General features: G+C 44.6%; 2 protein-coding genes across 6 annotated transcripts; one reads left to right on the forward strand and one right to left on the reverse strand.

Moving 5' to 3' along the window:
• Positions 1-24: 24 nt before the first annotated feature.
• Positions 25-15,083, reverse strand: LOC149320449 (uncharacterized). Its single transcript, XM_089499746.1, has 6 exons — positions 14,537-15,083; positions 13,924-14,487; positions 13,364-13,451; positions 12,254-12,359; positions 3,383-3,507; positions 25-324 (listed from the first exon to the last, which is right to left on the reverse strand). The coding sequence occupies exons 1-5, from the start codon at positions 15,081-15,083 to the stop codon at positions 3,448-3,450; spliced, it is 1,365 nt and encodes a 454-aa protein (XP_089355872.1). The 3' UTR covers positions 25-324; positions 3,383-3,447.
• A 2,220-nt stretch (positions 15,084-17,303) lies between these two features.
• Positions 17,304-26,529, forward strand: LOC149320450 (uncharacterized). Of its 5 annotated transcripts, XM_089500380.1 has the most exons (5): positions 17,304-19,797; positions 20,487-20,602; positions 22,617-23,028; positions 25,205-25,756; positions 26,012-26,529. In XM_089500380.1, exons 1-4 carry the CDS (start codon positions 17,370-17,372, stop codon positions 25,726-25,728), a joined length of 3,480 nt encoding a protein of 1,159 aa, XP_089356506.1. In that variant the 5' UTR covers positions 17,304-17,369; the 3' UTR covers positions 25,729-25,756; positions 26,012-26,529. The 5 variants fall into 5 exon arrangements, with proteins under 5 accessions (XP_089356506.1, XP_089356500.1, XP_089356514.1 ...); XM_089500374.1 differs by having other exon boundaries at positions 25,205-26,529; XM_089500388.1 differs by having other exon boundaries at positions 22,620-23,028; positions 25,205-26,529.
• Positions 26,530-26,770: the final 241 nt, after the last annotated feature.

The following is a 26,770-nucleotide window of genomic DNA, read 5'->3' on the forward strand; positions in this document are numbered from 1 at the left end:
CACCAACTTTCTCCGTATTTTGGGTTACAGTATCATTAACATATTTTACATACTTTTGATGAGCAGCATACAGTTCCTGAGCAAGAATAGCCACTTGGGTCCTCTCAACAGGGTCCATTTTCTGTTTTTTATGTGGAGGTTCTGTTTCTGTCATAGTCGGTTCACAGTCAGCAAGACTGTCCTCAGAACTCTTCGCACACATGGCTTCTTCTGGCTGTTGTGGGTCCTGTGTTTTGGATCTATTGAGGTTTGTCGTCTCTGGTATCTGCAGGGCTATAGTTGTTTCTTCTGCTACCTCAACCCCCGAAAAAGGCCTCTTTCCAGCTGGAAGAAAACACAAAACATGCTGCTTCTGAAAGGAAAGCTTGAAATCCCTTTCAAGTTCTTATGTATATTAGGAGTGCAAAGGGCAAACATGCCTTTTTGTCAATGAATTCCCCTGTACCCATTAGTTGTTCTCACTGAGGAGACTTCCTCACAATGAGTCAAAATTCGTTTCTGGGCACAGTACAAGATGTTGATCATTACCTTTAAAGCCCTCCATGGCTTGGGCCCAACCTACTTAAGGGATCGCCTCCTTCCATATAATCTACCCCATACCATCAGATCCTCTGGGAGGAATTTGTTTCAGTCCACTAAGACCAGACTGATGGCGACCTCCCAGAGGACTTTTTCCACGATTGCTCTCACCATCAAATTACTAACCTAGAGAGTTTCAAGAAAGCTGTCAAGATGAATTCTTCCGGCAGGCCTTCCCGGAATAGAACCCGGCCATGTAACGCTCCCCCCACAGACATAGATAAGCGAAGACTCTGCCCACTGTTATTTTATTATTGTATTATTGTTTTTAGATGTTATTGTGTGTAATTTTAATGGGTAAAATTGTTTAATCCTTTTTAAGGGGGAATTGTATATATTGTATATATTTAAGGGGGGAATTTTATATATATTTTTAATGGTTGTACGCTGCTTTGATTGTGGAAACAAAAAGCGGGATATAAATTAAAGGTTTTTTATTATAATAATAATAAAAAGGACAAGGTGCCATTTTACATAGTGTTTAGATTGTTTCCATCTTTAATAAATGGCTGTAGAAATCAGATTTTTGTCTAAGTCTAAGTAAGCCCCCCATTCATAGGAGGGCCATTTCGTACTGGGAGGGAGATGGGGGGACAAAATTATTCCGAAAGTTGGCAGATGCTGTGACTTGCTTTAAAGGGACTGCTTTGCTCCCACCCCAGCACTGTTAAGTTTAATCTGTTAGTAAGGCAGGGTTCATAAAAGTGGCAACCTGTATGTTATTGGACAACAACTCTATCACCCCCCCCCCCCAAACATTGGCTATATTGGTGGAAGTGATTAGCAGGTAAGATAATGCCTTTCCCCAGGAACAGCAGGACCCAGCATTCTCCACATTTGGTTATGTTCACTAGGGCTGCTGGAGGGCTACATCATTCCTACCCTGGAAGACCATAGCTTCCCAATCTCAGGCCTTGAACTTCAGTCTTCAGACTCTCATTCTGAAAAACTACTCAAGATCAGTGGTCAATTTTTTACTTCCTCTTTTGCATGTCTCTTTCTTAAGGGTTCACAGATTTTTATTGCCAGTGGAATTTGGGGTGCACACAGGCCCAACAGTAGGGCCATTTATGTAGATTTCTGAGCCAGCATAATTTGAGAAAACAAGTATCAGTAAAAACAAATGAATTATACTGATACACAGTCTCAACAAGTCATACTATTGACAAAGAAATTAAGCTGACATATCCTAAATTAAAACAAACAAAAAGCAACAGCTGTTTTTTATAATATTCAATCAAACTTTTCCCAAAAAAATCTATGTATCTGTTATTTATGATGCAACCAGACATACAAATATTGTTTTCTCATTCAAAAACTAGTGTCTCCCTGGGCTCAGTAATGCAAAAGTATCTAAGACTCACCAGGCGGCCAGGATCCTGAGCTGCAAGGGGGTGCTGTTGTGAGGTCAACAGAGGTGGGGACCATCCTGGGATCAGAGGCTCTATTGGGACTGGAGACTGTGCTGCCATTTGATGTTTGTCCCCAAGATGTGCTTTGCACCTGCAGAGCATCTGCAACTGCGCCAGCAACTGGAGTAGGATGGAGTTCTGACAAAGAGGCAGGTGTGGACAGCAGTGCAGGTGCTGGGGGCAGCAAAGGAGTCATTCCCAATGGAAGCTGGCACTGGGTAGGTGGCAAGCCAACCACAGTGGATGGGGAAGGCACAGGATAATGAATGGGTGGCTGTTTAACTGGAGTACAGGGTAACTGGCTTTTTTGTGGTCGAAGTGTATTCAGTGAGCTAAGAGTGACATTCAGAATCAAGCTTGCACACAGGAAAAGTTAAACATCCATTCCCAACTTCACTACAGTAATCAAAAGAATGCTATCCAGTTCTGACTTGCTTCTATCTGTCAGGATTTTTTTAAAGCACCTTTGTAACACCCATAAGCTACACAAAATTTATAGCACTGTTTCAAGAGTATCATTGTGATGAAGTGATCTGAATGCTGCACAAAGATTCTGGGAGACAGAGATTCGAATGTCCACTCAGCCATGGAAAGCCAATGACCTTGGCAAAGTCATTTAGCCTTAGAGGAAGCTAACAGCAGAACTCTTCTGAAGAATTTTTGCTAAGAAAACCCTGTGATAAATTTCCCTTAGCTTTACATAAGCTTAAAATGCCTTTTCTAGAGAATCTTGTCTTATGATGTGTCAAAAATATGATAGGCTGTGAAGTCATCTTGACTTCCAGGGAGAGCTCAGGCTTGATTTACTCTTAGACCCATTTATTTGTCTTTTTGACAGTCCAGAGCAAAACTTTCCTCCAGTACCACAATTCAAATAAGTTTATTTTTGTCCTATCAGCTTTATTTACTCTCCAGCTTTCACTGCCATACACAGAAATGGGAAATAATCCAGTTTGATACCATTTTCATTGTCATGGTTCAATGCTAAGGAATCCTGAGTACTGTAGGTTTGTGAGACTTTTGACCTTCGCTGTCAGAGAGCTCTGATGCCAAAAACAAACAACAATTCCCAGAAAACTAAGCTATGGCAGTTAAAAGCGTTGTCAAATTGGATTATATCAGCAGTGCATATGCAACCTAACTCTCCCACCACAAGTAGCCAGCCAGACTAGGTGCCTCAGGAGCTCCATCCTGCCTGGCAGTTGCCATTTCTTGTGGTACCATTGTAAAGAAGGGGTGCATCAGAAAGTGGGAGCCATTCCCCTTCCCAGATCTCTAAGAGTAATTTAATTCTAAACTTAAAATCAGCAATACTGGAAAGGACCTAAGACAATCACCTGTTTCTAAAAACATATCTTAATCGTTGAACATTAAATGGATAAAATACAAACCACTGAAACTGAGTCTATGTTGTTCATCTGGACTGGATGGTTCACTGAAAAAGGTACACAAGATGCTATTGGTGGCTGAGGAGTTTGGACGCTGCTGGTGGATGTAGGGTTCCATTGACTGCCTCCTGTAAAATGCACGCCCAGGAGAGAAGGTTAGAAACATGTCTTCCAAGAGTGGAGCAACATAATTCTCAATCCACCCATGATACTGTTATCAGTGGTAGCCAGCAGTTTCTGCATCAGTATCTGTAAAGGTCCTCCTGATTGTTTTCTTCCTACCATAGCTGCACACTGAATTTGATAAAGCAAGGTAGGTCCTGACACTTAAGAGAGGAGCATTTAAAGTGGAGTGTGCCCATTATTCAATGGGAGAGGCTAATACGAGGATATTGGAAGACTCTCCAGAAAATGAGAATTGAGACTTCCCTTTTTCTCTCCTCTGAAGAAACCAGCAGCAAGAAAGGAAAAGGTAAGCAATAAGAAAGCTTTGCCTTATTTTCCACAGAAATATTTCCACATCTAGCATGTCTTCAATAAAAAAAGTAACATGAGTGGATACAATACTTGTCAGATTCAGCATTTTAAAACCTGCCATTATCTCCCTCCACCTGTAAATGGCTATCCTAAGACAGATGCTTGTACATAAAATATTGCTTCTTGGTAAAATTAGATTAACAGTTTTCAGTGGGAGTCTCTCAAAATTTAAATGTCAACTTTGAGCTCAGAAATCTTAATAGTAGCAACTGTTCCACTAAAATAATTTCCAAAGATGGCTTTGCATTTCTCAGAAAGTAACACATTTAAGCCATGATTAAGCTTGTCTTACTGAATTTAATCTTTAATTCAGATATACTAGTTTGAATACTTCTGTCTGTTGCAAGCACTTTGATATTCATTCTATATACACCACAGAGTTGTGTTTGTCAAACAAACATACTAAATCAGATTCCAATAAATTTAGGTTGTCAGAACACATTCCAAGGTTGCCAGAATGAATCAATGGAAAGTACTAATATTACAGGCAACAAACTACTTAGTTCTATACTTCTACTTTTTTTCTGGTTTCAGAGTTCTAGTTCACAGTGTTACTTTTCTTCCACATCACATTAGACATTTACTATCAGTTTCAATATCATGACTACATTCTTTGGAATCCTAGGATTTAAAGTATGCTTGTCAGATTTACAATCCTCTGCTAGACTAGAGCTATACTGCTATATTTCAGGCAAGTGAACTAGCACTGTCTAGCAGAGAACTCTAAGCCTGCACCCAAACTATATACAGTAATTGAATCATGGCAGCTAAAATGATATCAATGTGCGGTAACTGCTAGAAATATAAAGTTAGGCTGGAGCTAAATCTGTGTGATGGTGAACCATAAAAGATTCTATCAGGCCATTTGATTTTGGCTTTTACACTCCTCACCAGCTGTCACCACCCCACTTGCTCTGGGTTGAAAATCCAACTTATGGAGATTCAATTTTGCACAGAAATACAAAATAAATAAATAAATAAATAAATAAAGAGCCAATTCCTACACAAAACAGATTGTTTTTCTTCCTTTTCTCATAATTTTACCTTAAAAAAAAGAAAGCCTGAATGGGACAGCAAAGTGCCATTTTAAGAGTAACAGAACAAGGAAATCAAAGATGCTTTCATGGTGAAATGTAATGTGTGTAATCACAGTCCAGGGGCCCATTATCAAAACTAACTTTTAGAGGCACTGTCCTATCACTATATATTACAGTAATGAGTAATTGAAACAGATTGCTTTTTTAAAATTAGCTTTTCTACCCACTGATTGTTAGCACCTGACTAGTGGCATCACACCTTCCACATATTTGCCAGCACTGTCACAAAACTGAATTCAAGGATCTCTTAGGTTTGTTTCATAGGAATGGGTCAAAGAACTGTGATAGTGGAGGATTAAACACAAAAATTAAACTATGACAGGGAAAAGAAGATAATGTCTTCTACTCATTTTCAGGGGCTATTTTAGAAACTTATCGCATTAACAAATAAGCCAGTTTACCTCTTCCAGCTTGAATTCAGGATCCAGGATGTCCCTGGATGTTATCATACCTAAATCACTACCAATCTAGCCGCAGTGCCGTCACCCAGATGTTTCCCGTGTCAAAGCCTCGCTCAGCCAGCCAATTTTTGAAGTTGGAAGTTCCCTAACTTCAAAAAGGTGCTAGATGAGTGAGGCTTTGACATGGGATACGTCTGGGCGACGGCACCATGGCTAGAACAGCAGCAATTTAGGTGTGATAACATCCTGGGGCATCCTGGATCCTGACTTCAAGCCAGGAGAGGTAAGCCAGCTAATGGGATAAACTCCTTACTATAGCTTTATTCAATTTTCATATTTCATATTTCCATTTTAATGGTAAGCCACCATGTGTGGTTTGACTGGATGGCCCGTGCGGTCTCTTCCAACTCTATGATTCTATTATTCTATGTGTGTCACAACCCAGGAGACCATGAGTGAACTGTCCATGGGATTTAAGACTAAAGAATCAGTAATTTCAGCAGGGGAGACTCCTCAATACTTAGAGTCACTAGAAAGCCAGAGGGCCCCAAGCCCCAAAGAAATAACAAGCCTAGTTCCAATACTAGACAAGACACACTTTTCCTAGGGTAAAACAATCCCTCTCCAACAACCCTGAAGAGCTGGAGAATGTTTGGGTCCAACCTTCAAAATCTGAGGTTTCTGAAAAGGGGTAGAGAATGTGGGATGGTTATTCTGGCCCCAGGGAAATAAAATCAGTACTGATTGCTCCCTCTGAGCTGCACCGTTGGTCTACTTTTCTCTCTCTGGTATCCCCCTTAGCAGCCTCAACATGAGACTGAATAGTGTGAAAGGGCTGAGTAGTGGGTTATAGATTTTAAAAAAATAACACAGGCATGTTACACACTGCCCCAAACGGGCGGTCTCATGCCGCTGCCAGTTGCAGCACGGAGGAGTCGCAGCAGCCAAACCCTGCGACTCCTCCGCGCTGCAAATAAGCAGCGCCAAAATGGCGCTTCTCTTTGTGGCGTAGCTATGAATGAATGAATCTTTATTTGTATACCGCTATTCCCATGACCACAACGGTTTACAATCAGTAAAAAATATACAGAACAATAAAGCCAATAAAAAGAAATCCCGCCAGATTAACAATACAATACAAGTGATAAAAAATCCATCATTCAATCACAATTAAAACAATGAAAAACCAATAACAACAAAAACATCCATTACACGACAACAACTCAAGTGGAGAAGAGTTAAGGAACATTTTGTGCGGCAGAAAGGGTGCCATAGCCACAGCCTTGCGGCTCTTTGGCACAGTATGTGTAAATGCTGCGTCAAAGACACAGCATGACGTCTCCTGCCCTGCAGTGGGGCGCATGCCATCACACTGCCATGGGAGCAGAGTCTGGGTGCACGGCGTGCAGTTATCACGCTCCAACTCTGCCCCTGCATTTATCACCAGTCTGTTTAGGCCCTAAGTTTGTAGACAAAATCAAACAGTGAATTTATTCAGAAATAGACTTTATTTTGTAGTGCTCTGGAATACAAAGTATCGGGATAATATTTGATTGTTTTTATTGTAAGTTAGCTCTTAGCATTTTATACATATCCTTTTTTTAATTTCTAGGCAAATAAACATGGACTTACTTCCTGCCCGTCTGTGCCGGGCCTTTGTTCCATCAGTTACCCAAAATAAAAAGAACCTATCTTCTATTTAGCTAACTCAGACTAAAAATCCTGTGCAGCTCCAACAACAATGCTTGAGAATCTTCAATGAAGATCCAGTGCAGTAACTGAACTCAGACATGTCTCTGCGGATGATGATTTTTACTTATGTTGCCAGGCTGGATATGTAGCCTTACAGTGAATAGTTTTATCAATGGTTCCTCACTCTGAGGTCACTTCCGATAAAGCAACTTATAAATATTTAAATAAATAAATTCAAAATCCCAACATACTAACATCATTGAATTGGCTTTTTTTTAAACTTTATAACCTGAGATGAACTTTTTTGCCCCCTGGCTTTCTTTCTTTACATGGCCCTACCTCAAACTCCAAAGATGCAGCTCAGGAATCCTCCAAGTAGCATTTCAAAAGTGTCAATGCTTTTTTCAAGATAGATGTCAGGCCTTTTGCATCTTCTGTAATTTTTAAGGCAGTGGCCTGGTTTGGGGCCTCTTGTAACCTGCTCATCAGATCACCCACTTTCTCCGTATTTTGGGTTATAGTAACAGTAACATATCTTACATACTTTTGATAGGCAGCATACAATTCCTGAGCAAAAGGAGCCATTTGTGCCCTATTGACAGTGTCCATTTTCTGTTTTTTCTGAGGAGGCTCTGAACCCCTTATTTCTGTCACAGTCTCTTTATAGTTGGCAAGAGTATCTTCAGAACTCTTTGCACAAGTTGCCTCTTCTGGTTGTTGTGGGTTTTGTCTTTTGAGAGCACTGAGGTTGGAGGGCTCTGATATCTGGAGGGCTACGCTTGGATTTTCTGCCATCTCAATGCTCAAAAAAGGCCCCTTCCTAGGTGCAGAAAGAGGAGCCTGGCCTGGATTTGAAGGAAATGTAAAACATGAGACTTCAAAAGACAAGCACCCCTTTAGCCAATGAACTCCAGCCAACCCACCCCCTGCCCCCCGTCAGACTTCCTCCCAAATACCGAAAGAGTCAAAAAGAACATGTGAAGAAGCCACATGGTATCATTTCAGACATTTAGCTGGGATGGTCAAGGGAAAACAATGGTTTCTTAACAGTACTCTCAGGTGGATTGTGATCAATCCAATTAGGGTTTTTTTTTAATATAATCAATTTCCATATTTAATAATGACTGCAGAATTCCATCTGAGGCTAAGCCTCTTTTCTTTCAAAGATGGAGCGTTTGAGAAACATTTCAGTAGTATTACGGGGAGAGACAAAACTATTCAGAGGTTTGGAGGCTGACAGAGTAGTAGTGTGGCAGCTGCTGGAAATCATTTTGGAGACTGTTTTGCCTCCTCTGCAATCACTGACTCTCAATTTTTAATGTGTCAATAAGGCTTAGAATAGGGATCAGAAAACTGTAGATCTCTAGACGTTACTGGACTTCAATGCTCATCATCCCCAAACATTGGCTATGCTGGCTGGGAGTGATCAAAAGGGCTACCAACAATATCAAAGGCAGGAATCATGCCTCTCTCCAGATATTGCTAGACTACAATGCCCAGCATTCTTCATCATTTGTTATGCTGACCAGGTCTTCTGGAACCTCAACCTCAACAATCTCTGGAGGACCACAGCCTCTCATCCCAGGACTAAAACATCCATCCTTCACACTCCATTCTGAAAAACTCCATTCATGCTCGCCTGACAAATTTCACTTGCATGGGCTGCCTTTTCACTGCAGAAATAACCCAGGTTGATACCACTTTAACAAACATGGCTCAATGTTATGGAATCAAGGATTTGTAGTTTTGTCAGCTATTGAGCAGCTCTGAGAGCCTGCTGGATTATTTTCTGCAGTATGGATGCAGAAATGGTGCTCAAGCCCATATTAGTCAATGGGCTATGATGTGCAAGCACCCACATCAGCATTCCCATGGGCACACACACACAGCCACAGACTAACATGGAGTGAGGCAAACTCCATCTGCAGATGGCTAACTAGCCCACCAATACAGCAGGTCCACTGTATTAGTATTGAGTTCAGGTAACTAAAGTTAGCAGAACTTGGAAAGTGAGAAATTACATGTAAGTAATGGTACTTTTAAAGGATATTTTTAGAGCCATTGTGATATAAATGTAATTTTGTACTGTAATGAATAACAGGAACCGATTACTTCTTTAAAAAGTAGTTTTCCCACCCTCTGATAGTTAGCAGTAGGCTAGTGGCATCACATATTCTACACATTTGCTAACCCTGGTCCAAAACACACTGTAGAAATAATCCAATTTGAGACTGCTTTAACTGCCCTGGTTGTGCTAGGGAATCCTGGTAGATGTAGTTTACTGTGGCACCAAAGCTCTCTGACAGTGAAGGCTAAATGTCTCACAAAACTACAGTTCCAGAATTCCCCAGCATTCAGACAGGGCAGTTAAAGCGGCCTCAAACTGGATTATTTCTGAAGTGTGTTTTGGACCACTGTCACAAAGTTTCATTCAAGGATCTCTTAAGTTTCTTTCAGCAGAGGGTCCAAAGAATTGTGTGATTGTGAAGGATTAAACACAAACATTAACGGTTATGATGGGGAAAAAGAAAAGCATGTTTTCCACACATTTTCAGGAGCAACTTTACTATGGTTTTATTCAATTTTCTTATTTCATATTTATGGTAAGACACTGTGTGTGGCTCAGCCCAGGAACCCATGAGTGACTTGCCAATGGGAATCTAAAACTAAAGAATCAGTAATGTCAGCAGAGGGGTCACCAGATTCAAGAGCCACTAGAAAGCCAGTGGCCCACATGTACAAAATAACCCAGGAGATACCCAAACCTAGCTGCAGTACTGGAACAACATACACTTCTCCCAGAGTAAAACAATCCATCTCCAACAACCTTGGAGAGCTGGAGAATGCTTGGGTCCAACATTTGAGGCTCATGGAAAGGGGTCAAGTGTGGGATGGGCAGCCTGACCCCCTGGGATGTAAGATTGGAACTCATTGCTCCCCCTGAACTGCAACATTGGCTTCATTTTCTCCCTCAGAAGTCTCAATAGGACACTGTGGGCTGGTTCTCGTTGGCTTATACTCCGTGTTACAAATCGAATCCAAGGTACAGCATTCCTATTAGAAACCAAATTAACTCTAGAACAGTTCTAGAGCAACCCGCAATCATTCCCACTAAAATTCGAATCGTCAATCAGATTTTAATTTAATCCGTGTTAAAGGCGTATAACCCGTGTTAAAAAAATAGAAGGGTCGAACCTACATTTTTTCCTTGATCTGAGATAGGAATCGGGTTATTGAAATAGGAACTATCAGCCTCGGAAATCGGGTTAGCTGGATGGGAGGAACAGAGCGCAATGGGCTGGCTTGGGGGAGTCGCCCTTTCTGTCCCCATCCGTCGTGGCTGTCGCCATCTTTGCTTCCCTCACTCCTTTGTCCGCTGTGGTCTTTCAATAAGAGATAAAGGATTTTTTATTTTTTATTTAATGGTTTGCAGGCGCTTAATCTCTTCAGCGCTTTAAACACCTGAAGTCCTGGCCGCTCAAGTGCCTGCATCTGCCAAAGGACTCTTAAAGGCTTCCCCCGGTGGATTGCAACCTCCCCTCTGTGTGGGGAGAATGAGTCTACAGTATATCAGTGTTGCCAATGTAAGTCCACTTCTTCAGGTGCATTTGGATTTAATGATAATAGTAATGGTGATGATGATAGAGAAATAGATCTTGTAGCACCTTTGAGACTCACTGAAAGAAAAGTTGGCAGCATGAGCTTTCCTAGATTTAAGCGTACTTCCTCAGATGCATGAGAATTGTAGTTTATTGTGACACCAGCGCTGTTTCTCACAAATCTACAATTCCCAGGGTTCCCTAGCACTGAGCCAGGGCAGCTAAAGCAGTCTCAAACTGGATTATTTCTGCAGTGTGTCTTGGACCCAACTCTGGCGTGTTACAAAGCGCCGAAAAGCGGCGCTCTGCCTGTGCCGTCATTAGCTGCACCGAGAAGCCCCAGCGGCCAAACCACGAGGCTTCCCAGCGCAACTAAAAAGAAGTTCCAAAATGGCGCTTCTTCTTGCGTCGCGGAAATGACGCGATGAGGCGCCAATGACGCACTCAGCGCATCATTTCTGTGACGCTACATGCAGACGCTAAGCGTCCAGCACTTAAAAATGGCCACGCCCGTGTGTATAGGGCGCGGCCATTTTTATGCCCCCGTCACGTGCTAGGGGTGAGGCCGGTATGGACGCTAGGTCCTTGGCCAACTCTTAGCACATGACAGGGGCGCCACAAAGGCCCGTGCGGAATGGGCCTCAGGCTGCATCTTCACTCCAGAGACAACCCAGTTTCATACAGTTTTAACTGCTATGGCCCAGTGCTATGAAATCCTGGTAATGTAGTTTTTTGTCGCACCATAGTTTACTGAGAGAAAAGGTTAAATGTCTCATAAAACTAAAATTCCCAGGATTCCACAGCACTGAGCCAGGGCAATTAAAGGGATGTCAAACTGGATTATTTCTGCAGTGTGGTTGCAGCCAAACACGTTCCTATTTGGCACAAAGCTTCTTGGCCCTCCTTCATGTCAAAATAAATATCTTAAAAGCATTAGAACGACTGGAAGATTCTTTGTTTGGTTCATGGTAATTTTGAGAGTTGAAATAAGTTACAACTATTTTTTATTCAATTAGGGTTATGTTTATTTGCAAAAGATCCGCCATATTAATAAATATATAAATAGATCCTATTATTATTATTATTATTATGGGAACTTTCTGGGGATTTTGACTGAATATTCCATGTAATATTTGGGGGGGGGGGTGTCTGTGGATTTTGGTAAAACATGCTGGGAAATATCTTTGAGCCTTGTTGACAACACTGGGCATAAGTGGCAAGATGAGTGTGGGGCAATGCTGAGTAATGCTATCAAAACCAGGCAATGTTCAGCAATTCTCCAATACAGTGAGCCCTTGGTTTCCGCTGGAATTTGCTTCCAGGATCTGCTGTGGATACCAAAACCCATGGATGTTGAAGTCCCATTATATATAATGCCACAGTAAAATGTTGTGCCTTATATAAAATGGCATAATCAAGGTTTGCTTTTGGGAATATGTTTTTAAAAATATTTTCAAGCTGCGGATGGTTGAAGTCCATGGACATGGAGGGTACATGGTCTCTACCATCATTTCTAAAGGTTTGAATTCTGTTTAGTACATAACATACCTTAGTATTGGCCAGTTTGTACATATTCTCTTCTATTTGCTTGGCACAAGCAACCAATTTCTTCCTTGCTGCTACTGAGTCATTATCTGGAGAGATGGTTTTTACGCTACCAAAAGAAATGATGCACAAACCATTAAAAACATTGTTACAAGAGCTGTATAAATTGTGTATCCACTTCCATCACTCCAAACCATTTTTAAACAACTCAAACGAGCTAGTTGTCCATTAGGATTCTATAATCAAAATCTATGACAGAACCGGGGGAAAAAAGTTAAAGGATGAGGCAAAGAAATGAAATTGGGAAGCGGAAGATGTGTAAGGAGGTTTCCCCCCCATGAAATATCTTCCAAACAATGAGGTACAAACCAGTTCTCAGTTTTTGATAATGCCTTCCAAATTTCCAAGCTCCAAAACTCAAGGTCTCACCCTGTAATTTATTAATTTTTTATGTCACCTTTCTCCCAAAGAGGGAGCCAAAGCAGCTCACAAGATATTTCCAGCAACAAGCAGGCCCAATCCCACAGAAAGCCGGACTCACCCATGGGACTAATACTTACCAAGTGCGCATTAAGTCATGGAGCTCCTCCAGTGTTTTCCTCACTCCAGTACTTGAAGGTGGCACAGAAGCTGACCCAGAGCCCCTGAGGTTTCCGGTACTGCCAGCATTTCTTAAGAGGCTATTATGGCTGCATCCATAATAAGCTCTGCTCTGCTCTGGGCCCCACAACAAACTCCAACTCCCAGAATTCCATAGCCTTAACCCAAGGCAATTAAAGTGGTGCCAAACTGGGTTATTTCTCCAGTGTGGATGCAGCCTAGGACTGTTTTTCTCCCCTTTGCATGTCAAGTTCTTTCTCTATTTTAAATATCCTTGCTCGCCACTACAAAAGTGGAGCTATGCTTAAAGAACTGACTGTAACAAGGCAGGCAATGGCATTCAACTACAATATTGCTCTTAGGGGGAAATAAATCCCAAGAGAAAGGGAGTTCCTTCAGAAAGGAGACTATGAAATGACTACAAGAATATGTTTTATTGAGGACTTCGTTATTTCTGCAACGGGAAACAGAAATCAATGTTAATACTCCTTTCTCTTGATAAGTATGCCTTACTTTGTTGAAGACAGAAGGGCCATTTCAGTCCCTGCACCACGTGGTTGGTCTCTTATCTTTCCAGCAGCCGTATCCACTTGTTCAGTCCCTGCAAAAACATGAGTACAGCTCAAGTATCACTCAGTTCAGACACTTAATTTAAATTACCTTCTTTAAGATGCAATAATGATCTGCTGACGGAATATGTTCAATGGCGGGGAGGGGGAGGATAACAGCCCTGCTCTTGTTTGGCCTTAAAAGGGAGCATTGCATTACAACTCTAGAGACCAGGGTCTGAATCTCAACTCAACTATGAAAACCCAACGGATGACCTCCACAGCAAGTCACACTCTTTCAGCCTCAGTGGGAGGCAAATGCAAATCGCCCTCTGAACAAATGTTGCCAAGAACATGCTGTGATGGAGTCATCCTAGGGCCACCACAAGTTTTTAACAAGTTAATGACCAACAACATGGCCTACTGTATGATGCAACCCCCTCATCCCCAAAACCATTGAGGCTCCATATGCTTCCAACTCTAGGAAGAGGCAGCCATTGAAAAAAGGCTTCTAGTGAACCATACCTGTATCTTGAGCATCCCGTCTCTCTGAGAATCCTGTTCTGTCGACTTCCATGGCTTTGTCATCCTCCAGGGAGGCACCCACGGTCTCCAGTACGCTTTCCATGTTCTCCTCCATTGGGCTCACCTTCTTCTCCAGGGGACCCATCATCTCCCCAAGGCCATCCCTCGTCTGTTGCAGGACATGCACCTTCTTTTGCAGGGCTGCCATTCTTTCTTGCAGTGGATAAACTGGATATCCCTGCAGCTCGTCCAGCATTCCTTGCAGCTCATCCAGCTCCCTGCAAGGAGCATCATCCCACAGGGAACCCAACGTTTCCCTCAGAAAGATCAGCTCTGCCTGAAGGGAGTTCCACAGCTTTTTCTGCAGAGTGTCCACCTTCCCACACAATGCCTTCTCTTTCTCTGCCAATGCCCCTAGTTTCCTTGCAGGGAAATCATACAGGATGTCCTCCAAGGCAACAAGCTTCTGCCATAGGGAAGACACTTCCTTCTCAGGGGCATCCAACACATGAACTTTCAGGCTAAATATGTGGTCACATGTCTTAATCTGGAGAGTGATCACTTCTTTTGAGGAGCCAAACAGCAAAGCAGTGGACAGCTTCTTCACCGTTACCAGCAGGACCGTGATCTTCTTCAGTGACACCCATCTGCTTCTGTACAGCACCAATCTTCACCTTTAATGTATCTACTTGCTCCAAAGAGATATTCTGCAAGGCATCCAGCTTCTCCTGCCCCTGCTTCAGGAGGAAGTGCAGCTGTTTGGAAGATTTTTTGGTAGCCATCTTCTTCAATGGGAAAACACATAAAGGGTCCACCTTTAGCAATGGGTAATCCTGCAGGGCATTCTGAAAGCTATTGACCCATCTCTGGAAGTCAGACAACTTCTCCACTGCGTCAGAGGCCCAGCTGACCTGCAGGAAACCAGGCAGGGAATCGGGCTCTTTTTTTAAGGGAGGCACCTCCTTTGGCAAGAATCCACTCAAAGCTTTCTGTAGGGCAGTCAATGCCTGCAGCAGGTTATTCCACAGGGCAGACCACACGCAGACCATCTTCTTCTCCAGGACACAACTCCTCTCACATTTCATCTTTAAAAAGTCCCAGTGCAGGCAGTCCAGCTTCTTCTTCAAGACATCCACCTTCTCCTGGGAGAGGTTCTGCATTATATCAACCTTCTGCTCCAGTTTGTCCACCTTGCCCAGAAGGCATCACACCTGGCACTGCCTTCATCGTAGTCAACCCTATCACCGCGTTCACTGCCTTCTGCATGAGTGTTGCCACATCCACTGTCTTTGTCGCCTTCATTATAGCCACAGTCTTGATCCCCTCCTTCGAGGCCACACTGTTGGTCCACCTCCCTCTCACTCTTGATGCCTCTGTCCTTTTCTTCTGGAGGGGTCTCCTCAAGAGCCAGGGCTGGGGTCTGGGGCTGCTGTTTCTCCTCCTGAGGGCCCTCTCTTTGACCTGGAGGGATGGCCTTGTTGTTGCCTCCACCTCCATCTTGTTTGGCTGCCACCAGCTTCAGGGATCCCTTCTTCTTCCTCTGGGCCTTTCTCTCCATTGGGAGGCTCTTCTCCAAGAGGCCAAGGCGGCTCTCTTGGGTGCCCTCAGGGGCCTCCTTTGCCCACTCCTCCCTCAGCTGCCCCTCCAGCTTCCTCCCCAGAGGCCTCAGCCCCTCCTTCAGTGCCTCTGGCTCCCTCTGTGGGATTGGGAAAGGCCGAGCTCCAGCCTTTAGGAGTGTCTGAAGGATAGAGAAGCCCAACAACAGTCCTCACTCTCTGCTGCCAATAACGCCTTTGAACCTGCGCGCCTCGACGGAACCCCTTTTAAAGAGTCGGTTCCCCCTCCCTCCGCCCTTTCTGAGCCACTGCGAACGCTGATTGGCCGGAGGGGCTCGAGCCCGGCAACCGCGCGTGCTGATTGGGCCCCTCAGAAGAGGGAGCGCCCCGCGCGCGCTGATTGGCGTAGCCGACGCGGCCGTTGGGAAAAGGAGGCAAAGTGACTGACTGGGCAGCCTTTGAAAAGAAAAGGCCAACTCTGCCTTTGTCGCCTCACGCTGCAGCCTCCAAATAAGGAGCCTCCTTTTTCCCGCCCTTTTATTTAGTCCAGCGAAAGAGATCATAATGCCGCTGCCTTGTAGACCTTTTGCATTAATTCAGAGTGGCCAGGCGTCCTCATAACCGCAAAGGACAAGACACACACACCCCAAAATAAAGTAGGATACTCGAGTAAAATGTAGGACACGACTAAACAAAAGCCATTCATATAAATGTGAATTCATACTTCTTCGTCATGGTCAAAATGGAGGACATTTTGTCTCGACAGAAGGTTGACATGTAGGACTTGTCCTGGAAAAAGAGGACTACCCTCAAGATAATGTAGGACACAACCAAATACAAACCCAAAACAATTCATATAAGTGAATTCATGCTACTTAGTCATGGCCAAGATGGAGGACATTTTGGGATTCCTCCAGGGCAGAAGGTGGACATGTCGTAAAAAAGAAGACACCCCAAATAATGTACGACTTAAGAGTAAAATATAGGACACGGCCAAACCACAGCCTTGTGTAAATGGGAATTTGTGCTGACCTTAGCCATGCTCAAAATGGAGGACATTTTGGGATTTCTCCTGGACAGAAGGCTGATGTGTGAGACTTGTCCTGGAAAAGGAGGACATCAGCCTGACCACAGAGAACAAAGATATCCCCCCCTCAAAATTGAGGATATTCGAGTAAAATGTAGGACATGACCGAATAAAAGCCAAACAGAAACCTAAATGTATGGTTTTTAGCCATGCTCAAAATGGAGGACATTTTGGAATTCTCCCTGGACAGAAGGTTGAAATGTAGGACATGTCTTGGGAAAGGAGGGCATTTGGTTTTATCCTGACCAGATGCCATAACCGCATCCCTGTCAAAATGGAGAACATCTGAGTAAACCCTTAGTGGGCCACATGAGTCCTGGCAAGTTTGACCATCCTCGGAGGCTGAGAGAGTGTGACTTTGCCCATGGCAGATTCCTGTGCAGCTGACAGGGACTCCTATACACTTAGCCACACTGGCCATCACATTCTCTCAGCCTCAGAGGGTGGCCAGACGCATCAAGATGCTAGGGGTCCCTTGGAACTGTCTGAGGCTGAGAGAGTGTGACTTTGCCTATGGCAGCTCTCTCTACAGCTGAAAGGGTCCCTATACACTTAATGAGTCTGTGAGGCTGAGAGAGTGTGACGTTGCCCATGGCAGCAGGGGATTTCTGTAGCTGAGAGGAGCCCTGGTGGGCCGCCTGAGTCTTAGCAAAGGGGAGGAGAAGTCGGAGAGGAGAGGAGGGCTGGGGCGGGAGGAGGAGGAGGAGGAGGCGCCCTAGTGAGGCCTGTTCTTCTTCCTCCTCCTCCTCCTCCTCCGCCGAGGCCGCCCGCTGCCGGCTGAGGGCGGCGAGGCGGAGGCCGCCATGTCCTCCTCCTCCTCCTGGCCGTCGCCGCCCTCCCCTTCCCGGCTGGAGCGGCTGCGGGAGGAGCTGGCGTGGCTGCGGGAGCGGTGCTCGGTCTCGGCGGCCGTGAGGGGCAGAAGCGCCCGGAGGAAGGTGACTCTGCCGGGGAAGCCGTCGCTGGAGGGCTGCCTGAGGGAGCTGAGCGAGGCCCAGCGGGGATGGGAGGCCCTCTTGGCCTCGGCGGCGGCCCTCAGGCGAAGGGCAGCAGGGGGCGTCGGCAAGGCTCCCTGGAGGCCCGGCTGGGAGGCGCTGGCGGCGGCGGCGGAGGGGACGGCGGCCCTCCCGGAGAACAGCCAGGAGACCCTGCTCAACTTCCTGGACCTGGGCCTGGCCCTCATCCGCTGCATCCAGGCCTCCAGGGCGGGAAGGGGCCGCGGGGGAGGAGGAGGAGGAAGACGGGGCAGGCCCAGGGCCTCTCAGGGCCCTCCTTCTCCTGCTCCCTGGGGCCCGCAGGGGAGCAGTGGGGGCCCAGAGGGAGAGGAGGCCTCCTCCTTGGACGCCCTCCTGGAGAAGGTGGAGGCTTGGCAGAAGGAGGTCGACGCCCTCAAGGGCACCAAAGGGGAAGCTAAGCATGTCTATGGGAAGAAGAAGAGAGCCATGGCCAACTTGGGCCCCCCATTGGCCCCCATTTTGGACCTGGAGGAAGGCTTCAATGCCACCCCACAGAAGGCGGAGGGCCTGCAATGGACGCTTGGAGTCCTGGCCAACCTGGAGCCCCCAGTGACCTCCATTTTGGATCCAGAGGAGGAAGAGGCCACCTTCACTGCCCCACGCAATGGGGCCACCCCACAGAAAGTGGAGGACCTGCAAAAGAAGCTAGGAGTCCTGTCCAACCTGGACTGCCCAGTGCCCACCATTGAGGACCCAGAGAAAAAGGATGCCTTGCTAGAGAAAGCGGATGCCCAGCGAAAGGAAGCTGGTGCTCCGTGGGGTGGTGCCACCCAAAAGAAAGTGAAGGACCTGCAACGGAAGCAGGAAGTCCTGGACACTCCAGTGATCACCATTTTGGACACAGAGGAGGAGGAGGAGGAGGCCACCTTGTATGATCTGTGGGATGGTGCCACCCCAGAGAAGGTGATGGACCTGCAAGGGAATTGGAGAGACCTGGCCACTCCGGACATGTTGTCCCCCATTGAGGACCCCGAAGATGAGGAGGAGGAGGAGACCACTTTGGATGCCTTGCTGGAGAAAACGGATGCCCTGCAAAAGGAAGCGGGTGCCCTGAAGGATGGTGTCACCCTCCAAGGGAAGGTGAAGGACCTTCAAGGGAAGCGGGGAGTCCTGGCACTTGCATTGCGTGACTTCATCGCTAAGGAAATCTGGGCCCTGGAGCAGGAGGCAGAGGCCCTGTGGGATGCCTGGTTTCTGAAAGCCTTGAGACATATCCCTCCAGAGAACCTGGGTTGGTTACAAGAGAAAGTGGGTGCCCTGAACAATGCCCTTCGCGAGTTTGTAGCAGATACTCCACTGCAGAAGAAGATGAGTGCCTTGGAAAAGATGGAGGCGCTGAGAGATGCCTTGCAAGAGGATGGAAGTGCCTTGCGCCATGCCCCACTGGAGAGAGATGCCCTGTGGGAGAAGGTGACAGAGCTGAACTTTGCTCTGTGGGAGATCCAGCTTGACAGAATGGTTGCCCTCCTGGGGGTAGTAGATGCATGCTGGGATGCCCTCAGGAAAGCCCCCCAAAATGGGGTGGGTGCTTTGCTGAAGAAGCTGAAGGCCATGCAGGGCATCTTGAGGGCCACTCCACTGAAGGAGCTGAGTGTCCTGCACAAGATCACAAGTGGTTTGCTTGATGCCATGGTGGATTTTCCAAGGGATTCCCCAGCAAAGGAGAAACAGGATGCCCTGTGGGATGCCTTGCAAGATGTCCCACTGAAGGAGATGGGTGGCCTGTGGGGGAAGGTGAGGACCCTATGGGGTATCCCACTGAAGCTGTTTGGTGTGTGGGAGAAGGTATACAATCTGAAGGTATTCCTGTGGGATGACTCACAGAATAGAGTATGTAACTTGCAAGAAAATGTGGAGGCCCTGAAAGATGCTCTGAGGGATGCCCTATGGGAGAAGATGGGTGCAGAGCAAGATAAGCTCAGCGCCCTGTGGGCAAGTGTGCAGAGTTTCCCACTGAGTAAACTAGTTGCCCTGCAGGACAAGCTTAATGCTTTGGAGGAGAGGTTGTTGAATGTCTTGGAAGAAAAACATTCCCCCCTGAAAGAAACAGCAAGTGCCTCACAGAAGGTGCTAGGCTCCCTGCACAGTCCCCCACGGGGAGAGCTGTCTGAGATACCAGAAGAGGAGGTGGATGCCCAGCAGAGAACCCCTGCGGAAGAAGAGATCACAGAAGCAGACAAATCGGACTCTTTGCCAGCATGGAAAACCCCAGATCCAGGTATGGCTAGCCTGGGTTTTGCTCATTGTGTGGCTATTTCTGCTACAGTTGCATGATTTCCCATTACAAACAGGCCCGATGGCTCATTCATTAAGGATAGTGTAAGATCATTTGAATGTTGCTGTTGTTGTTGTAGAATTCAAAGACATAGCTGTGTTAGTCTGTAGAATCAATATGCAGAGTAGCACTTATGAGACTAACTAAAATAAAGAACTTGGCAGCATGAGCTTTCATAGATTTCAGTCTACTTCCTCAGGTGCATATAGTGGAGTGGAAACCAGCCATTGGTATGTGGGAATGTCAATTCAAATTGAAAATCCCTGTGTATGGAAATGTTGCTGTTGTTGTTTGCCTTCAAGTCCTTTCCAACTTATCCAAAAGGCTAAGAGAGGCCAGCTGGGGCAGCTCAGAATGAACAAATTCTGATTGATGACATGATAGTCATGTTTAAATGACAGGATGATAGGGTTCAGGGGCCACAAAATGGGGCCAGAGTGTCAAACAAAACAACAACAAAAGCATAAATCAGGGACAGAGTGTAGCAACATTAACTTGGAGGAAGGGAAATATGAAGGAACAGCCTCAGGAGTTCCCACCAACCGCCCTTGTTAACATGCCACTATGTATGTCAGTCACTGCTTGGGAAGCTTCTTACTTGTAAGAAACTCTCTTGTGGATTCATTTTGCAGGCGTGAGTCAGAGGAATCCAGGGAAAGCCCACCTGCTTCAGCCATTGTTACAACCTTGGACAGCTCTGCAGATGAATCATCCCATCCCAGTTAATAATGTTACCTCTTTTTCAATGGTTTGTGTCATCTTTATTCTCATCTTGCCACCTTTCCCTATGGCTCAAGGCAGGGAACCACAGATTAAAATACAGCAACATAACACAATTAAAAGGTTGAACACCGAAAATTTTTTCTTTTACGTGGGGCGGGGGGGTCTGGAACAGGTCCCCCGGGTAAAAGAAGGGCTGTATTTTGGATAGGAGTACCCTGCCTAGACCTGGCTGACTGAAGTAAATGGCTCCCAGGAGAAATGAGTGTACAGGGTGGATTAGGCAGAAGAAGGCAATCCAAAAGGTAACCTGGACTCTATGTAGAGCTTTACAGGTAGCAACCAATGCTTTACACCTTGCCTGGAAATTAATTGGCAGCTGTTCTTCAATTTAAACATCTTGGCTTCCAGAGAGAGCTCAGGCTTGATCTCTGCTATTGCTGTCACTAGGATCCATTTGCTTGCTTCAATTCAGAACACCAAGCTTGACACTTCATACTTCAAACAGGGATTAATCAGAGAAACTGTGGTGTTCTGAGCTGAAATGCTTGGCCACTGGTTGCGGCAGTTTCCTAGTCAGGATTGCAAACATATGGTTCCTGAAGGGCGTCTGCCGATCTGTAGTTGTTTTGCCCATATACTGTAGATGACATCCTGTTTGTCTGCATTCAATCCTGTAAATAAGATTGTAGGGCTGGCAGGTTATATATTGTTTAATATAGTAGATCATTGCCAGTTAGTGTTCTCTTCAAAGTAACAGTCTGCTTAAGATATTTACAGGCAATGCAACACTTTCAGTCATAAGGGTGTAATTCTGGATTGTCTATTGGTGTTTTCAGGACAGCTTTTACCAGCAGTCTTTAGATTTGTGGCTGATGAAAAAGCTATAACTAAAGGCTTGCTGATGACTCAGAACTGGTTAGCAATATGGTAGTTAGAAGATACTAGATAACAGAATGCGTTATTGGTTGTTACTTGACTCATCTGTCTGTACAGATACATGTATGTGCATACACATACACACACACACATACATACATACACACACATATGAATGATCCTAAAAAACAGTGAACAGCCCTAGAGGGATGCTGTTAACCAGGGAGTGAGTAACCAAGCAAGAGCCATCACTTCTTTAACCAGCTTCAAATCGGAGCTGAAGACCATCCTGTTCAGAGAAGCCTTCCCAGGCATTGCATAACTGTCACTTGCTATTTGATGTTCTTTTGTTGTCTGTTTTATTGAATCACTTCCTGTATTGCTATGTATTTTATATGTATTATCCTACTAGAGAGGCCCCCTCCCCACCATCTTTTCCTTCTCCTTTTGTGTCGTGTCTTTTTAGATTGTAAGCCTGAGGGCAGGGAACCGTCCAATTAAAAAGATTGTATGTACAGTGCTGTGTAAATTTACAGCGCTTTATAAATAAAGCTTAATAATAATAATAATAATAATAATAATAATAATAATAAAGTATACTATTAAAATTGACCCTAAACAATCAGCACAAGTTGCTTATTAGATGTTATCCAATGCATGTTGGCTCAGTAGTTTATTATTGCTGAACCAGTAGGAAACAATAGAAAGTGTTCTGTTGCTTTGTAACCCAGATGTCCATTTAGAGATATAATCCACTCCTAAAATGTGGATTACTGTGATCCACAAAAGTTTATGGAGAAAATAAATGCATGGGTCTTAAAGATACCTTAACAACTCACATGTTATTTTGTTGGAATAGACAAACGTAGTTATACCTTTGAACATTTTGGACCGTATATTGTGTATTTTATTTCATTTCTAAAAATCTATCAGGTGTGAGCTTTTCCAAGTATTGAATAAATCTTCAACTAGCTACTTGTCCAGAAACATCTGACTTATCCCCCACCCACCCCCCAACCCAAAAAATTTGCCACACTGCAGCAGTTAGAATTGAAAAGCAGTGTAGTGGCTGCTGGTGCAAATCATGGGATGTTCTTGTGAATTTTCTTGTATGCATAAATGGGGAAGTTTTGGAATGTCATTCTAATTGTACGTCTTTCCAGCAGGAACAGGTTCCCAATCCTGCTTTTCCTAACACTGTGGCTTTACCAGGACTGCAAAATGGCCAGCTCTCTTGTGCTCTGGAAACCCAGCCATCCCTTCTGCAACCTGTCCTGCCATTATCTGCTACAGCTGGTGTCCTATCTAACCAGCATGAAACGCCATCAGGTATGACTCCTCCACAGCCAGCAGTGCCTTCACAGCCACCCACACTTGCCTCCTCTGCTATACCCTCCACTTCAGTGGCTGACTCAGCTCCAGATGTTGACCAGATACAAAGCACACCTACAGTGGGTCACACCACAGACAGCAATGCAGTGTTGAATCACAGTACAGCATCAGATGCTAGGGAAGGTTCCATCCTGAAAGCCATCTTGACAGCAAACTACATTAATCCAGAACCATGGCAGTCCAGTAAGTATTTGATGGTTTCTGTGGTTTGTTTGTTGTTTGAAAGACTGGGCCCAGGTTTAAAAGGGCGAGCAATTCAGTGGGAATAAACCATTTACATCTTGGGTTTCTTAAGAACTGGGTGTGTTTGTTCAGTAACAGTTGCAGATGTTCTGTTCAGCCCGCAGTAGATGAAACTGCGTTTGCAGAATTGAAGCCAGGTGAGTCCAAAAGCCTGAAGAGAGCCGCAGATAAATAAGATATAGCAATCCACTGCTGGGGGGAGTGATGAAAGGTGAGAGTAGATGGCTGGGCTCCAGTAGGTTTTCAGGCTGAGAGCCTGAAGTACTGAAGCGAACAGTGTTGACAAGAGATAAAGCTCTAGACTCCACCTCCAGTCAGCTTCAAGTGAGCAGACCCAGTGTTTGAGGATGATGGGGATGTTAGGGATGATGGGAGTTGCAGCTCTTCTCCTGGCTTTCACTCTCACCCCCCTGGTCAGCGGAAGAACAACCAGTTTGACCAGTAGCTCTGAGAATTGGCTGAAGATGTCTTCCAGTCTTCTCTGGAGTCTGCTGGTTCTTGTTCAGCTCTCAAGACACCAGTCAACACAGTAGTCTTCTATAAAAGATCTACTTTTATTCTAATATATACACTATGCACAAAACAATTCACTACTCACAAAACTCACACTACTATACTCCTCAATACCCACACTACTATACTCCTCAATACCCACAAAAAGTATTGCCATACATTATTGCTTATATAGACATTTGTCTCTCAATTCATTATACAGTTGCCACCTCCTGGGCATGTACATACATTATGATTGACATTTCATACTTGGCTCAATCTTTACTTCACATTGCATCATACATTGCTGTCCACTCAATGACTTTCAGGTGATATCAATTTGCACCTTTTCACTTTGTCCTTGCCACAAATGTCCTTGGCTTTTAGGACCTTCTAATTACATTATATGCAACACCTATGTGCCATTTCAATAGCTTTTGCTGTGTCATGCTACTTTCAAATACATTCATATACATATTATATTTCTTGTGACTATATATCCCATGTTGCTTTTTCCTGACAGGGGAGTCAGATTGCAGTCCAACAGCACCTCGAGGGTTACAACTAACAATTACACATCCCTGTTTTACATCTTATTGACAACCTAAATATAAATCACTCTAAGCAGCATCACATTTTGTTCAAAAGAAAATCACTGCTGCTGCCATAACAAAATGAGCACCTGCTCTGGGAGTTTATTATTTTGATTTCACCCAGTTTTGCCAAAGTATCTCCCAAATCTACCACCTGGGAATGGGTTGGGTTTTCTTTTTTCATTGTACAATAGTGCATTAAAGGTAGAAATAAAGCATAGAAACACTTAATTGCTTATTAATTATGAGCTGCTTGCCAGTCTGGTTAATAAGTTCATTAGTTCTGAGGAGTTTAAAAATTCAGTGAAGGAATGTCTGAAACAGGGCCATGTGTTTTCTTGACTCATAATGAACATTTTGAAGAGGATTATTCAGTGGAGGCAAGTAACCTAGAAAAGGGCAAAAGCTTGCCATTAAACCAGGCAAACCTAGCTAAATAACCTCCAGATGTCTTGGGCCTCAACTCCCAGACATCTTAGACCACTTTTAAATCTGAGTTGAAGACTCGTGTTCAGGGAAGCGTTCCCAGGTACTTTGTGATTATCTATCTGATTTTTCATTGGATAGTTGATGTTGTTATTTTAAATTGTTGCCTGCTTATTTTAACCAATTCTATTTTATATTATTACCTATTGTCTTATACATATTTTGTAGATTGTACACCATTGGCAAGTTTCACTTTTATTGATTTGATCATTTGTATGTACAGCACTGTGTACACTTACAGCGCCATAAAATAAACTATAATATTAATAATATTCATGGTGTTCAAAGGGACTGCAAGAGCTATTTAGTCCAATCCCTTGCTGTGTAGGAATATCCAGCTAAAGCACTCCTGAAAGATGGCCATCCAGTCTCTGCTTAAAGATCTCTTGTGAAAAGAGAGTCCATCATCTTAGATTGCATCTTTCCTAGCCAGTACCAATAAAGTGTTGTGTTCACCTTTTGACTAGCCAGGTAATGTGCACAGGAGATTCAAAGCAATGGGAGGTTGACTGTTTGGTAATCTGTTTTGTTTGCATCAAAAACAGGCCGAGGCACCCTTTCTACAACTCAACAGGGAGATTTTTCAAAGACAGAACAAATGATCAATCTGAGTGTGGACCACAACATTTCAGTGACCTCCAGCCAGCCGGATGATCATGGTTGCTCCCAAGGACAAAATACACAAGAGACTGAAGAGCTAATAAGTGAAGATGTTTTGGAAGCCCCCCTTGCCAGCTCTGAACAGACTGCTCCAGAGTTGGCAAATTCAGAGCCTCTGCATAAAAAGCAGAAAACAGATCCTCTTCATAATTCCCAAGGGCCAACTTTGGATCAGGAAATGATGAAGGAATATAGAAAGTACAGAAAGTGTGTTCTTGCCATTTTAAATCAGTATAAGTCTAGAGTGGACAAGTTGAGGACAAAGTTAAAGCAGTCCCCCAACCAAACCTGTGCCTTAAAGGATACAAAAGAAATAAAGGCTCTGACTTCTACCTTGAAAAGAGAGCAAGCAGTCCTGAAGCAATTTGACTGTTTTCGGGATGTACACAAAAGCAAGGATGATCCATAGGGTAAAGGATTGTAATTTGGGTTGAAGTTACAGTGGTACCCCGGGTTACGAAATTAATTCGTTCCGCCGCCGCTTTCGTAACCCGGAAACTTTCGCTAGCCGAAAAGCCCATAGGCTTTAATAGCGAAAGCCGCGATTTCGTGCGAAATCGCGCCGAAAAGCACCAAAATTTTTTTCGTAACCCGGAATAACCTTCGTAACCCGGAAACATTTAATTACATTGATTTTTTTCGTAACCCGGAAATTTCGTAAGGCGGCGCATTCGTATCCCGGGGTACCACTGTATATTAAAATGTCTAAAGAATACTAAATATGTGAAAGCCAGTGGTTCTCAACTTTAGTTCTGCTAGTGTTTTGAACATCAGCTCTTGGAAGCCCCAGCCAGTTTAACCAAGAGTCAGGAACTCTGGGATCAGCAATCCAAAATCTCTAGAGGACCAAAGTTTGGGAACCACTGGTGTGCAGTGTTATTTCACAGAATACACTAAAGCACCTAGCACATTCTCCTTTGTTATATGAAACCCAAAAGCAACCTTGGGAAGACCACAACTCTGCCTAGAGCTAGGCAAGTCCGGTTGGAGCCAGGCAGTCACAGCTCAGGGTATGGTGTGACGGGGAGCCTAGGTGGAGGAAGGATAAAATCTGGAGGACTATATGGTAGTCAGAAAGATGAAGCAGAGTCAGGCAGTCTGAGATGGGGGAAATCTGACTAGGGGTTTGGAAGCAGTGTATGAGGGAAAGGTTCAGGGCATTCATGCTTAACCTAATTGTTATATAATAAATCTTTACTGCTTTTTTCTATCACTGTGATTGACTGTTTCATTTAAGAATTGAGATGAACAAGTAGTCACATTTTACCATTCTGAACACAGGGTTTAACACAGCTGCTTGTTCACAGTGGAGATCACTTTGAGGCCCAAGTATCAGATCCAGGGAGAGGATAAGAGTGAGTGATGGGAGCCCAAGGGTTGGAACTGTGGGCCAGTCTGGAGAAAGATTCCATCCTCACTGGCATTTGGAAAAGGTTTATGGGCTGGAGTCC

Source organism: Sceloporus occidentalis, unplaced genomic scaffold (genome assembly GCF_023333645.1).
Source record: "Sceloporus occidentalis isolate IW3139 unplaced genomic scaffold, rSceOcc1.0.p SCAF_1, whole genome shotgun sequence".
Classification (NCBI taxonomy): Eukaryota; Metazoa; Chordata; class Lepidosauria; order Squamata; family Phrynosomatidae; genus Sceloporus; species Sceloporus occidentalis.

Coding starts and splice junctions, on each gene's coding strand:
- LOC149320449 (XM_089499746.1), bottom strand. CDS start 15,083: ATGCAGAACCTCTCCCAGGAGAAGGTGGATGTCTTGAAGAAGAAGCTG. Junction 13,452..13,923: donor ACGGGATGCTCAAGATACAG/GTATGGTTCACT, acceptor ATGTTTTTGCAG/GGACTGAACAAGTGGATACG. Junction 12,360..13,363: donor GCCCTTCTGTCTTCAACAAA/GTAAGGCATACT, acceptor TTCTTTTGGTAG/CGTAAAAACCATCTCTCCAG.
- LOC149320450 (XM_089500374.1), top strand. CDS start 17,370: ATGTCCTCCTCCTCCTCCTGGCCGTCGCCGCCCTCCCCTTCCCGGCTG. Junction 19,798..20,486: donor ATGGAAAACCCCAGATCCAG/GTATGGCTAGCC, acceptor TTCATTTTGCAG/GCGTGAGTCAGAGGAATCCA. Junction 23,029..25,204: donor TCCAGAACCATGGCAGTCCA/GTAAGTATTTGA, acceptor CATCAAAAACAG/GCCGAGGCACCCTTTCTACA.